We start from the raw sequence: 13,712 nt of genomic DNA, 5'->3' as shown, positions 1-13,712 counted from the left end.
AGATAGATAGATAGATAGATAGATAGATAAATAGATAGATAGATAGCAAACTGATCGTCTGACACAACCTTCATTGACTTGCCTCAGGACCTTGGTACCCACTGGCTTTCTTTCTACTTCCAAACATATCAAGAAAATAACCTAGATGTTTGCAAAGTGCCCTGACCTACTTCAATAACCCTATGGGAATAATCTGTTAAACTGAAGATTCTTTGATATTAGTTATTTATCATAAAATATGTGACATCCTCATTTAGGGAGCTCAACTCAAAATCAAGTTATGTTGTATCTTCAAGCCTTCCCTGTCTAGAACATATCTAGCATCATTTAGTTAATCATGTAAAGTACTCAACATATTCTGTTAAGATGTTTTAGGGTTCAATCTAGGTTACAAAAGCCTATTTATTTAGAACTATTTTAAAAGAACTACTTTCTGAAAATGTGATCCCTCTGTAAGAAAGCCACTTGTAAAAGTTCTCTCTCTCTCTCTCTCTCTCTCTCTCTCTCTCTCTCTCTCTCTCTCTCTCTCTCTCTCTCTCTCCAGGTCTTAAATATTATGAAAGAATGTAGAGCCCCCAACACTGTGTTCACAGACTGCAAGCATAAACATCTGTGTCATATTCCACATCTCTAAATATGAAACATTAAGGAAATACAAAAGCCATGTCCCCAAGTCTCCTTTTCTATGTTTTGCAGCTTCCCAGATGACCTTTTGAACTCCTGTCCCTGGGAGAGCCCAAACACCGACTTCTCTCTGACCTCTACCCCCTGTCAAAACAGAAAGGACCCTGGTATCAGTTATTTACACTTTTTGATTGACTGATGGGTTACACTTTAGTTTCAATAAGCTTTAGTCTCTATGTTAATTCAAGTGACAGTCACATTTTAAGCCTTTTAACCCCTCATTACATAATAAAAAATAAAACAGCTCATTGATCTTACTTAGAGACTTTAAAATTAATTTACCTAATTTTGAACTTTAATTTCCATAAACAATGAAAAAATATTTCAGAAACAAAAAGAAAAATCAGACTCTTGTGAGGGAAGGATGTCACAAACTACAGTGAGATACTATAGAAAGGACCCAAAGACTATTTGCTTTTTTAATCATTCATTCATTCACACATTCTGCACATACTGTGAATATATGTACTCACCCTGTGCCAGGTATAGTGGCAGAGAGAAGCCAGGGCTTACATGATCTTATCTCTATGCTGGATGGCTTATAAAGAACAGTCATCCAGAACTACATTGTAAGACTCTGGAGAGAGAGGGAGAGGGAGAGGGGAGAGGGGAGAGGGGAGAGGGGAGAGGGGAGAGGGGAGAGGGGAGAGGGGAGAGGGGAGAGGGGAGAGGGGAGAGGGGAGAGGGGAGAGGGGAGAGGGGAGAGGGGAGAGGGGAGAGGGGAGAGGGGAGAGGGGAGAGGGGAGAGGGGGTAGGGAGGAGAGGGGAGAGGGGAGAGGGGGTAGGGAGGAGAGGGGAGAGAGAAGAAAGAGGAAGAATCACCGGGATAAAGAGATGCCTCACTGATTAAGAGAGCTTAATGCTGCTGCAGAGGACTCAACTTTGGTTTCCAGCACCCACATGTCAGTTCATAACTGCATGCAACTCCAGTTTCAGGGGATCTGCCTCCTAGGGCTCCTGCACATAAGCACGTGGTACATATGAACTCAAAAAATAAGAATAACATAAATTTAAAAAATAAATATTTTTTTTCTAAAAAGTAGTCCCCAACAGGTCAGAAGAATGCAAAATCCAGTGGTGAGAAGAGGAGAATGTTGAAGGAGAGTAAAGCAGAGAGCTTCATCCACGAGAGTCTGAGGCCACCCAGAGACCTGTGAGCTCAGTGGGAAGGAATCCAATAAGCTAATGGTCCAAGAATGGAACAAAACTTCCCAACTTTTGGCTAGAGATGGACAGAGGAGAATGACGCCCTTTCATGCCTGCAGGTTTAGCACATGATCAGTTCATGTGCTCTTTTATGCCTGCAGCACATATGCCTTAACACATGACAAACTCGTGACACATCCAGTGTCTCCCACAGCCACAAACAAAAAGGTGGGGGTAGCAGCTGCCCCCTCCCTTTCTCTTCAATCACACCGAGAGGCCAGTTGGTGACAAGTCTTGCCCGGAAGCCCTTGATGGTGTACAAGAGAACCCAGGTAAGGCATTTGTGTGAATCTCCAAACACAGCCACCACTTGCTGAGGAGTTACTTTGTATCAGGATACAGCAACAGAACTGAAATTTTTACCTAGATCTTTAAAAGGGATTTAGGATAACAAAGGCCTAGAACCAAGTAGCATTCTTGCTTCAAAAGATAGTCCTTGAATACAGTGTGATACTAAGGGGAGACTTTCCTTGCTTTTGCAGTTAACATATTTCTGAGGGCAGAGAAGTTCTCATTCAGTTGTCCCCTAAGTCTGACAGAGCTAGATATGTCCCTAGAGGGACACTCCCTTGACCTGCCTCATACTGACGGTGCACAGTCTCTTAGCCCAACTTGCACACCAGTGAAGCCAGAATCTCCTCAGCTTCCATGGTGTGTGAATAAAGCAGGGAGTGAGGAGCTGGCAGACTACTAAGCAACTCGGGCAAGGCAGTTAAGGAGCTTGACTCACCGTGTTGTCTCTACCTCACCTAGATCCACGTGTTTTAAACTTTTTGAAATAGAGCTGGAAAATGGCTCAGATCCCCAGCGTCACATAAAAAAGGGGATTAGCCACACCATGAGATAACACCATCTCTAGGAAACAGGGACAGAAAGACAGGATACCCAGAGCTCATGGACCATCTGTTCTAGCCAAAACCATGAGCTCCAGGTTCAGTGAGAGACCCTACCTCAAAAGATAGGGTGAAAAGCAATAGAGAAGGAAGACTGAAGCCCACTTCTGACCTCCACACAAATACACATACAGGTGAGTGCACCTGAATACACATGTGTGCCTACACCACACATCATGCATACATGTGCACACACCACACATCACACATACATGTGCACACAAGTAAATTTTTGAATTCTGGATTGGAAAAAACAAAGTAAATTGACCAGTTTCTTGTAAGATATGACAAAATTTCTGACCAAGATCTGTTGTTTATAAATGCTTATTCTTAATAACTTTTAGGCCTTTCCTTTAATATATAGTTACTACTGTAATTGCTATGATTACTATAGGAATGTCGATGTTACTGTTTCTATCGTGTAGTTGGTTATTTTACAGTATTTGTTTGTGTGTGAGAGATCTTCATGTATAAGGGTGCAGCTGAGTTGTGGTGCAGGTGAGGAGGTCAGAGGACAACCTCTGGGGTGGTGCTCAGCGTCTTATTTTGGAAGCAGGGCCTCTTCTGGCAATTGTCACTGTTCTGAGTACTCCAAGCCAGCCTGTCTAAAACTTCTGGAATATTCTCTTGTCTCTGCCTCCCATCTCATCTCAGGAGTGCTGGGATTACAGGCCTATGCCACCAAGTCTGGCTTTTACACAAGTCCCAGATATCTGAGCTCAGGTCACCAGGCTTAGACAACTTTCACTTTTACGGAGACATTATGTCCTTGCCCTTAATTAATTTTTGTTTGTTGTTTTACTCAAGGCTTAAAGATATATTGGAGATATAAGTAAACATTTTTATTACTATTCTTGCTGGTAACATGTTGTGAGCCTCAATTTCTTCACTTTTTAAAGATAGCATAAGAAGCCAGGCATGGCGGCATGCATTTTTAATCCCAGTACTGGTAGGCAGAGGCAGGAAGAGCCTGGTCTACATAGCAAGTTCCAGGATAGCCAGGGCTACATAAAGAGAACCTGTCTGAAAATAACAACATCAACAACAACAACAAACAATAACAACAACAACAGCAAAAGATAGCTTAGGAAAACATGGTCTTAAAAAATAATAACCCAGGGGGCTGGTGAGATGGCTCAGCAGGTAAGAGCACCCAACTGCTCTTCGGGAGGTCCTGAGTTCAAATCCCAGCAACCACATGGTGGCTCACAACCATCCCTAACGAGATCTGACTCCCTCTTCTGGTGTGTCTGAAGACAGCCACAGTGTACTTACATATAATAAATAAATAAATCTTAAAAAAAAAAAAAAAAAAAGAAGCAGACAGCAAAGTTAGTGGCGTTGGCATCCTGGATTCAGTAGATGACTTACCTAACATCCTGCACCACTCCTTATTCTTATCAGTAAAATCAAAACAATAAAAATATCTTGGGAGTAACTGAGGATTATATGAGTTTGTACTTGTAAAGTATTTGGTATGGACTTGCCTCAGAAAAATCCTAACTCAGAATTTTAAGAAATTGAAAATCCACACAACTTGGATAAGACAACTTAATCATTAACAAATAATTTAAGAACTTTATAACTTAAGAATCTGAGAGCCAGAGATATAGCTCAGTGAGCCAGCAGATGTATGGGGACTTGGTTCAACTCCCACCTCCTCTCTCTTAAGTTTATACTGTAAGTGAGAAAAAAGAAAAAAACAGGTTTGTGTGCAAAACCACACTCATAAGTAGCAGCCAAATCTTGAACTCATAGAATGTGGACGTGGAACAGTGGTTACAAGAGGCTGTGGAGAAAGAACACAGGAGAAAAATAGAGAAGATCTGCAAAGAGGCACTACGTTTCTCTTTCATAAAGAAATGAATTCTGGGGTTCTACAGTAAAACAGCATATATAATTAACAATAATGCCTTATAGATTTCATATTAGGAATTTAAAAATACAACAAAGAAATGGTGAAAACTTAAGGTGTTGGATTTACTGTTTACCCTAAATTGATCACTGCACAATGCATACTTAAATCAAAAAAATGTCACATTGTAACTGAGACTGTCCTTTGTTTCTGTGTTTGTTTTGTTTTGAGACAGGGTCTCTCTGCATAGGCCCTAGTTGTCCTGGAACTCACTCTGTAGACCAGGCTGGCCTCGAACTCACAGAGATCCACCTGCCTAAAAAGTAAAGGGTTCTATGATTGAAGGTGTGGACTGCCCAGAACTTTATTTATACTTATTTCATGTGCATTGGTTTTTGCCGGCATTGTGCCTGTGAGAGGGTGTGAGAACTAGTTACAGACAGACCATGTGGGTGCTGGGAACTGAACCAGGGTCCTCTGGAAGAGCAGCCAGTGCTCTTAATCGCGGAGCAATCTCTCCAACCCCATAACCCAATGTTCTCTTGATTACAAAGAACCTGTGATGCTCCAAGTTACCAGAAGTCAAGAGCTGTACCCTCAAGAAGCTGGAGATTCATGGGAGAGTCAAGACTAACATTATGGATAGACTAGTTCATATCCCAGTTAGGTGGTGGTGGTGGGTGGGGGTGTTCCTAGTGGGAAATAGCAAAGAGAATTCTAAGTAGATTTGGGGAGGAGAGAATAAGACTGGAGGAAAAATTCTATGCTGGAGTTTGATTCAGCTGTGGAAGTGGGAGCTACAAGGTTCCTCCCCAGAATCTCTTATGTTTAGGAGCTGAGGTCCTAGCTCACCCAGCAGAGTGCTCCCCAGGCACTCCCCTCGGAGAATGGGGTGTGGCAGCGCCCACCTGTAATCCCAACACTGGGAAGATGGAGGAAGGAGGAGCAGAGAATCCAGGTCCTGTGCTGAGTTCCAGGCCAGCCTGACATACTAGAGACTATCCAGAAGAAAAGAGAAGCCTAGTGTTTGTAACTCTCTGCCCATCACCCTCATCCCCACCCCACCCCCACCCTGTCTCCATCCCCTAGTTCAGGCTAAACTGAAGTAAAAGAAGTGAAGTTACAGAGTGAGGCTCACTCTCAAGGGTAACAGTGGAGCTGAGATGTAAGCCACCTTCCTCTCCAGGCTTAAAAGGGTGGATCAGATGAAGGGAGTTAGCTCTCTAGGCCTTTGGTCTGGTTTCTTCTGAGGAGGTCCTTCTTCCTCCTGGGTCTTGGTGGGAAACCCCTCAAATTCCACAGATGTCAAGAAAAAGACATCCCTCAGCAGCACGTGGAAGTAGAGAAAAAGAACTTCGAAACCCTTTTGTCCCTTGAAACAGACTTGGGACTCTTCTCTGCCCTGCAAGGTGTGTCGCGCGCCCAACTCCCTTTTTCATTGACTCTCAGAGATGCGCAGGAGACCTGGATGCTTGTGCCTCTTAGAAGGAAATGTGAGCCGGAGCGCCAGAGGCTGGTGAGGAAAGCAGGCTTCGCCTCCTAACCACACTCTGGGTACCCTCTCACCCGCCAAGCAGCTGGGAAATCTGACCTAACACAGCTGCCCCCTCCACGCCCTGAAGGAGCGAGCCCATTTGCTCCTCAGAGTGGAAAGTCCTCTTTTTAAACTTTCAAACTTGACCAGCATCAAAGTTACTCTGCGAGATTGGGGGAGGGGGGAGGGGGCCGGAGAAGTGGAGTCTCCCGGTCTCCTCATCTCCTCATCTCTCTAAACCGTCCTCCTTGCGGTGCTGCGATGATTCATCCTTTACCACGAAGCAGGCCATAGTTTGCAAAATGTCCAAGGCAGCTAAAAATATCTCAGTTTAAAAAGAAAATTCTTATTCTTCTTCTTTTTTCATTTTGTGTTGCAAGCAGTGGCACAATTTTTTCCCCTTAAGTCATTAACCCTATACGCCTACAGTGAAAACAGGATAGAATCTGATTCCTATAGATTAGTTTTGCGCAGCACGTTTTTAATTGGAATAACTTAAATTTTTGAAAAATGGATACAAGTGTTTTAGTTGTGCCTGGAAATGCTCAAAAAGAAACATTGGCCTTCTCATGTATTTCCAATAAATTCTAAGCACAGTACCTGAAAGCAATTCTGTAAGATATAATTAGAGCTTTGGATGGTCCTGTCCATCCACTCCTGCCCACCCCACCCCCCCTTGGCTTGGTTTGCAGTCCTGCAATCTAAAGCTGGCTGTACTTAATGATGTTATTAAAAGTAGGGTACTAATTCTTCAAGGGCTCTGGTTGAGCTCTTCACACTGACAGCCTCTGGTCTCCATCAGGTTCTGCTGAGATTAGTAAGACCCCATGGGGATGAGATGAAGGAGAAGGTGCAAGCTCCTCCGCTCTCCCAAGGAACCTGTGTGTTTGGATTTTGTCTTAGGAACATGAGTGAGCCACGGATAAACTAAGAACAAGTCAGGAGACAGAGCCAATAAGAAAACAACAAAACCAGAAACCAACCAGAAGATCCAGGGCCGGATCTCTTCCTGCTATGTTACTTGTGAAGATCCTTATATTTTGAAGACCTGGTTCATTTAATGGAGAGCAATTCTGGGTGGAGAAAACTGCTATTTCAATTATTCTTATCAAGTCTGGGTTTTCAAAACAAATTGTGTGTGTGTGTGTGTGTTTACATGCCCTCTCTGAGCATTTTAAGGCTATATGCCCTCAAGAGTAAAAGGCCAAAACTGTACTAGCTCAACAAAATGATAGAAAATGTTTAATTTAAAGGTTGTTTCAAAGATTCAGTAGTTCCAATGTGGAAATATCTAGAATGAAACAAAAGATAAATAATGGATAAACGACGATCAAAATTAGAATTCTAGAACTTGGAAGTGGGCTGAACTTGGGTCCTAAGTTATCCTGGTTTTTATTTAGGAATTAGGTACTGGTCACTGGCTCTTCTGCAAATCTAGTTCCTGGGCTCTTTTTTCTGATCCTTAAAATGAGTGATTAGATCGATGGGCCTCGCTCAGCTCTGGTCATCCAGGCACAAGGAATTCTAAAGCAGTGCTTCACTGAGGCACCAAGCCAGCTTATGATCTACGGAGAGTCACCTGGTTAGCCATCCACTGAGTAGCTTCTCTGGCATGGACATGCTAGGTCGTGTTCTTGCCTGTGTTGAAAAGCCTAACCTTTTCTAGGAATGAGAGGCTTTTTACTGTCCCATCCAGTGTAGAGAAGGATACTGCCCATTCACTGATTTCAACATTTTTGTTTGTTTGCAACAAAAAGGTCCCTTGTCTCTCAAAATGCTAAATTAGACTCAAACGCCAAGAATTCCTACTTTAAAGATGATTATTCTGGAGGAAGAAGCCCGAACAGCAGTGACCATTTTTCACAGGCATGCTCAGCCATCAGGGAAGCTTAATAAACCCCTATTTAGTATGCATTTATGCAGTGATTACATGAACTTTGACCTCTGAAGAGCTGTAGCAATTAGGTCCAGTGTCCAGCGTCTTCTACACACCGGTCCCCACAGGCTCCCCCCCCCCCCATTCTCAATGCAGTTTGTGCTCTAGGAGGTCATAGATTATTAAAGCTGGCTTTGTAGCCCAAGAGTTTCTTCCATGCAAGTCAGTTTGCCCTCCACTCCTGTCTGAACAGCCAGCTCAGATATTAGGGCTCTGATTGTCTATATTCCTCGAAAGCAATGGATTTCAATTCGGTCTTGTCCCACACTTTCACAAAGATTAGCGCTAGTGACTCAACGAGATTCGTTTTCTGAGATGAACAGGAACTCTTCGGGTCAGACTAATTTAACATTTTTAAAGGTATTCAGTGCCACTTATTTTACTTGAAATTTGAGTGAATTGGCAGAAAAAGGCGCAGTGGGAGGGCAGCTGGAAGCGTCTCTCTTTCCCCACAAAAAGAACTAAGAGGGAAGAGGAAAGTGTTTTAAGTTTCTAGTAAACATTGTTTAGCAAAAGAATAATAGGAAAGTTGCCCCTTTCCCGAAGAGGAATGGAACTCTAATTGTTGCCTTTAGCTGAGAGCTCAGATAAACTGCTGGGACTCATTCTAAAGTGACCCACCGCTGCATTCATCTCGTCTTGAACTTTCGGTGAACCTGAGATTAAACAGGGGTGAGCAGCTAAGCAGTTTGTTGTTAGCAGCCTTTTCAACAACCCTTTCAGACTGAGTAAATATTGATCGGTTTGAATCTGATTGCCCCAGAGGAAAACACTGCTGCATCTGAATAGCCTCCAAAAGTAAACTCTCAAAGGTGAACCCAAAGCAGACTTCACAGTCACAGCAAGACCTAACGCAGGCTAGTTTGAGGACATCTTCCATTTTGCCAGTACTTTGATGATGAAGATGGAGGAAATAAAAAAATAAAACAAACAAACAAATTTTATATTGCAATTACCTGGGATTCCTGATTAAAACCTTTGTTTCATTTTTTAAATGTATCAACAAAATGTTATTTTCTGTTTCTATTTACAATTGCTATCATTTCTCAAGGCGCTAACTCTGCCCCTCAGAAACCAGAACAGAAGAGAGACCTTAAAATAGGATGTGTTAAACGCCTTTGATTTAATCGATTGGGACAGCTAAAAAAGATACAAATGTTTTCCTTGTTGAAAGGTGTATTAATGTCTCCTAAATGCATTACTTGTTAGCCGATTTATTCTATGACCTAGGAAAGGCTAGGGATATTTAGGCATAATTTATCGTTTTCTTCCCTTTCAGCTTCATTAAAACCAGCACCTTGAAGATCGGAATCTCTAGGATTCCTGCAGGTCTGACTGGCTTTCAGATATTGAAATCAAGAGAGTGGTATGCAAATGACACTCTAACACATTAAAGTATTTGAAAAGCAGCCATCTGTTTTGCTTTGTGGCCTTACACTAATAAACAAAAGATACAGTATAGCCAGGCGGGGGAAATGAAAGAAAGGGGTGTTGCCTTTGAAGTTCTCACCATCCACTGGAATCTTTTCAGGCAATCTCTGAAGCCAGCAGCTGAGGGGAGGGTGCCTGGTGCCCTTGGTATGCATGCAGCAACTGCTCCCACCAAGTCCTGGCTTCCTCATTTAACAGGGATATGTAGAAAATCTCAGAAGTCTTCCAGAAGGCCTGCAAATTCTAACGCTTTGTAGGCTTTTTTTTTTTTCTCCCCAGCCAATCTTTTCAAATCACCCTCTGAAAGGGAAGTCATGTCTGTATTTGTGATACTGTAGATTTTTTCACTCTGCTCTTAGGGATCAATGCCTCCAAAATACGTGTGAAAGATGAAGATGAAGATTCAGCTCCTTGGTCCCACACTTGCCTAGAATATACAAGGCCCTAAACTCCATCCCTAGCAGCAACCAGAAAAAAAGGTCAGAAAATGTTGCTTAAGCCCTGAAATATGTTAAAAATAATAGCAAACTGTCAAGAGGTCTAGAAGAGCCATGCTGAACTCAGTCATATGTTGATCTCCTCTCATCTGACACATGCTTTGATCTGACACAATTTGGATATACAAACACTTGGTTTGAGCTCACCTGGAAGAGTCTGAATCTGGAGAAGAGAGTGTAAATCGCTTTCCAGGTGATGTTACGGTACAGAATTAGAGATGTACCTAGACCCTTTATAGCCATGGTGGTAATGAAAGTTGAATCTTAAGATATGCAAGGCAGAGATGTAAGGAACTGCTGGGAGGGGTGGATGCTGATGTAAATAGGGAAAAGAAGGCAAGGCTTTATTGAGAACAGACCATCAACTTAAAAGGTAATATAGCCCGACAATCCAAAAAAAAAAGGAACCGGGGACATCCTTACATCCTTACCATAGCTTTATACTGAAGCTGATTAAATGTGAGTCTCTTTGCTCTGGGTTCAAGAATGTGAGGAAAGAGTGACTGAAGACAGTTTTCAGCTTTTGAAAGGGGCTGGGTTTATGTTTATGTCAACATTCAGTTGGAGGTGAAAAGGTTAGCACTTGACCCAGGAAGTATCCATGTTTGTTGCAAATAGAGATCTCTGTCATATATTTCTTTACTGTTTTTTTTTTCAGTTTGAACTCTGATTATAATAAAAAGAGCTGTTGTTATTGTAAAAAGATCGGTGCATTAAATAGACATAGGTTGGATGAAAATGTTCTTCTAGGGAAAGCTGCAAGCTTCATGACAGAGGAAAGCCTACTTCTTTGAAAATAAACACCACCCTCCCTTCCCCATGTGAAATGGGCCAACTTAGTAATAAGCAACCACTGAAGTCCAGCCAAATACGCAAGATGCTTAGGCATACCTAAAACTTGAATACTTTTATTACAGACATCTTAAGACCCGTAAACTCTGCTCTGGACCAATCACTCCAGGATCTCAGAGCTGTTCATGATTGTACAGGAAACGGAGACTATCATAGGCTCACAAAGAATAACTGATAGAACTCAGTGCGATATTTCAGGGACATCAAAACATTGTGCGACATGCAGAAGACTAGTCACGAATCACACAAAATATACATTCATTGTGCCATCCATCACATTAACAATTAGCTGGAAATACACTGGATCCAGCCATGATACAAGACAGTGTGGAAAGAAAGGGTGGTTGAAAGAATGGATACCCTTAGGTTACAAATGACCCAGCATGATTTTTAAATGCAGGGTGGCCAGAGAAGCAGGGAGAGTTGGTTAGAGTTTGGGAAGACTTGGCACAGGAAAAGTGCTTGGCAGGCCTTCTTAACTCTGAAAGAACCAATTGAGGCCAACTTCTGAGGCATCTGACTCTGTTTGAATGAAAGAGGTTTTCTTCTTTCGCCCATAATCACACATGAACTGTATCAGTTTTGAGAATTTGTCCACCCTGTTTGATTTAGTGACCTACATATTTCTATAAAATGTGTATAAAGATAAATCTCTGACGGGAAAGCATTTACAGCCAGCAAACTCACACACATGAAACCAGCTAAGTTAAGGGGTGAATTAATTGTGTAAACACAGTGCATCTCTTCTTCATGAGTCTTTGGACACTCTCCTCTATGTCCTACTTAAGGGCCAGGTGGAGAAGAACAATACATAGATAAAAGGAGAGATGCCTCCTTCCTGCAAATGTCTGATGGCAAAGGGAACTAACTGTTCTCCAGCCAACATCTGAAAGGAACCATAGGTTGGGGGGGGGGGGGGGGAATCTCACAACAGTGAAGGAAAGGATGTTGGGAACCATCAGCAGTTGATGTGGATGAAGGAGTTAACTTCCAACCAAGGCTCCAGAATTCTCTGGAAATACCTTATCTTGGCCAGGAGCTCCCCAGATGGGATGAGAAAGGAAGAGAGAGTCTGTAAAGAAAGGAAGATAAGCTAAGAATGTGCTTTGGGTAAGAAATCCCAGTCCGGGGAGAAGCCTGGGCTACAGAGTTGGGCTGGAGTAGCCTCAGTGGGAGGTAGTCAGAGTGTCTGAGGTAGACGATGCCGGAGAAGGGGCACTGGGCGAGGGGCTAGATTTCTCAGATGATTCTTCCGTTTTCTCATCGCTTCCAGGAGGAGTGGCGGGGGAGATGGGCAGGAGCCCCTCCTTCTCACGCTTCTTCTGCTTCATGCGGCGATTCTGGAACCAGATCTTCACCTGGGTCTCATTGAGCTGTAGGGAAGCCGCAATCTCCACCCTGCGCGCTCGTGTGAGGTACTTGTTGAAGTGGAACTCCTTCTCCAGCTCTGTGAGCTGCTTGGTGGTGAAATTGGTGCGCACTGCGTTGGGTTGACCCACGTAGCCGTACTCTCCAACTTTCCCTAGGGTAGGGAAGGAAGAGAGAAAAGGTAAAAAAAAAAAAAAAAAAAAAAAAACAACTTAAACCTTTATCCAGATTGCCCCAAGCTTGAGGCAATATTCGGTTAACTACTGAGCGAGCACAAACCCTATCGGGAAGCGCCAGTGACGAACGATGTGTAAGCAGTGTTAACCTGAAGTCAACCATTATTGTGATCAGGCTCGTGATTAATGGAGCCTTGTAGATATTAACAGAACATCACCATCACCACCATCACCACCTCCCACTCCCCGCACACTATCTAACTCTAGACCACTTAAACCTCAGCCCCTGTGAAACGCTTTTGCCTCTGCACACCTGGGCACCCTACACCACTCACTACAACTCTAGATGACATTAGACGTAAACAAGAACCAATCTTTTAAAAAAATCATTCATTTTCCTAGGAAACTAGGTGTGCCGGCCCCTTTCAAAAATCGAACAGCATTTGTCTGTCAGCCGGCAGGACTTACCTGTTTTGGGAGGGTTTCTTTTAACTTTCATCCAGTCAAAGGTCTGCGCTGGAGAAGACGTCTCTGAAGCAGGGGAACGACAGGCTTCTTGGTGGCTGGCGTGGAGAGGGGATAAGGAGTTATTATACGTGGCCAGGGCCAGAGTCTGCTGCTCTTGTCCATATGAGTGGTGAATGTACTGGGGCGAGCCCACTGTGCCCCCAGCATAACCCTGGTGGTGGTGGTGATGCTGGACCATGGGAGTCGAGAGGTTTCCAGAGTAAACAGCGGGAGCGCACGGGGGGTACCCACCACTTACGTCTGCTTCCTGATTTAATCCATAGGGGCCATAAGGCGCACTGAAGTTCTGCGCGCCATAGTTTGGACCACAACTCGAGTGGGAATAAGAAACCCCAAGGTTTCCAGAAGTCTGGTAAGTAGCCGTCTGGGGGTGGTGATGGTGGTGGTGGTGGTGGTGGTGGTGGGGCGAGCTGATCTGCACCCCCCTGCCCACTAGGAAGCGGTCGTCGCCGCCGCAGCTGTTGGCACTGACCGCGCAGGATTGGAAAGTTGTAATCCCATGGTCAGAGGGGTAAGCTCGCGCGGAGCAGGTCCCAGAGTCGCCACTGCCAAGGATGGGGTATTCCAGAAAGGAGTTCATTCTTGCATTGTCCATCTGTCACTGAGTGATTGGGTCCTGCGAAGCCCTGGGTGACCGTGCCAACTTTCTCACTTCCTCCATAGGACCAGAGAAGAAAAATGATATGAATGTACAGTGCGCAAGAGGCGGGGCGGGCAGGCGGAGGGCTCGCGGGGAAGGACACGTGACTCTG

At 43.8% G+C, this 13,712-nt stretch overlaps 1 protein-coding gene across 2 annotated transcripts; it reads right to left on the bottom strand.

Annotated features, from left to right (window-relative positions):
- Positions 1-12,054: 12,054 nt before the first annotated feature.
- Hoxa1 (homeobox A1) lies at positions 12,055-13,555 on the bottom strand. 2 transcript variants are annotated; one of them, XM_021164975.2, is made up of 2 exons: positions 12,901-13,555; positions 12,055-12,410 (listed from the first exon to the last, which is right to left on the bottom strand). In XM_021164975.2, exons 1-2 carry the CDS (start codon positions 13,553-13,555, stop codon positions 12,055-12,057), a joined length of 1,011 nt encoding a protein of 336 aa, XP_021020634.1. The 2 variants fall into 2 exon arrangements, with proteins under 2 accessions (XP_021020634.1, XP_021020635.1); XM_021164976.2 differs by lacking the exon at positions 12,055-12,410 and having other exon boundaries at positions 12,936-12,995; positions 13,199-13,555.
- Between the last annotated feature and the right edge of the window lie 157 nt (positions 13,556-13,712).

This window comes from Mus caroli, unplaced genomic scaffold, assembly GCF_978045245.1.
Source record: "Mus caroli unplaced genomic scaffold, Mus_caroli_1 scaffold_7, whole genome shotgun sequence".
NCBI classification, from domain to species: domain Eukaryota; kingdom Metazoa; phylum Chordata; class Mammalia; order Rodentia; family Muridae; genus Mus; species Mus caroli.
The sequence above is the reverse complement of the archived record's forward strand: the minus strand, read 5'-3'. Positions and strand labels throughout refer to the sequence as shown.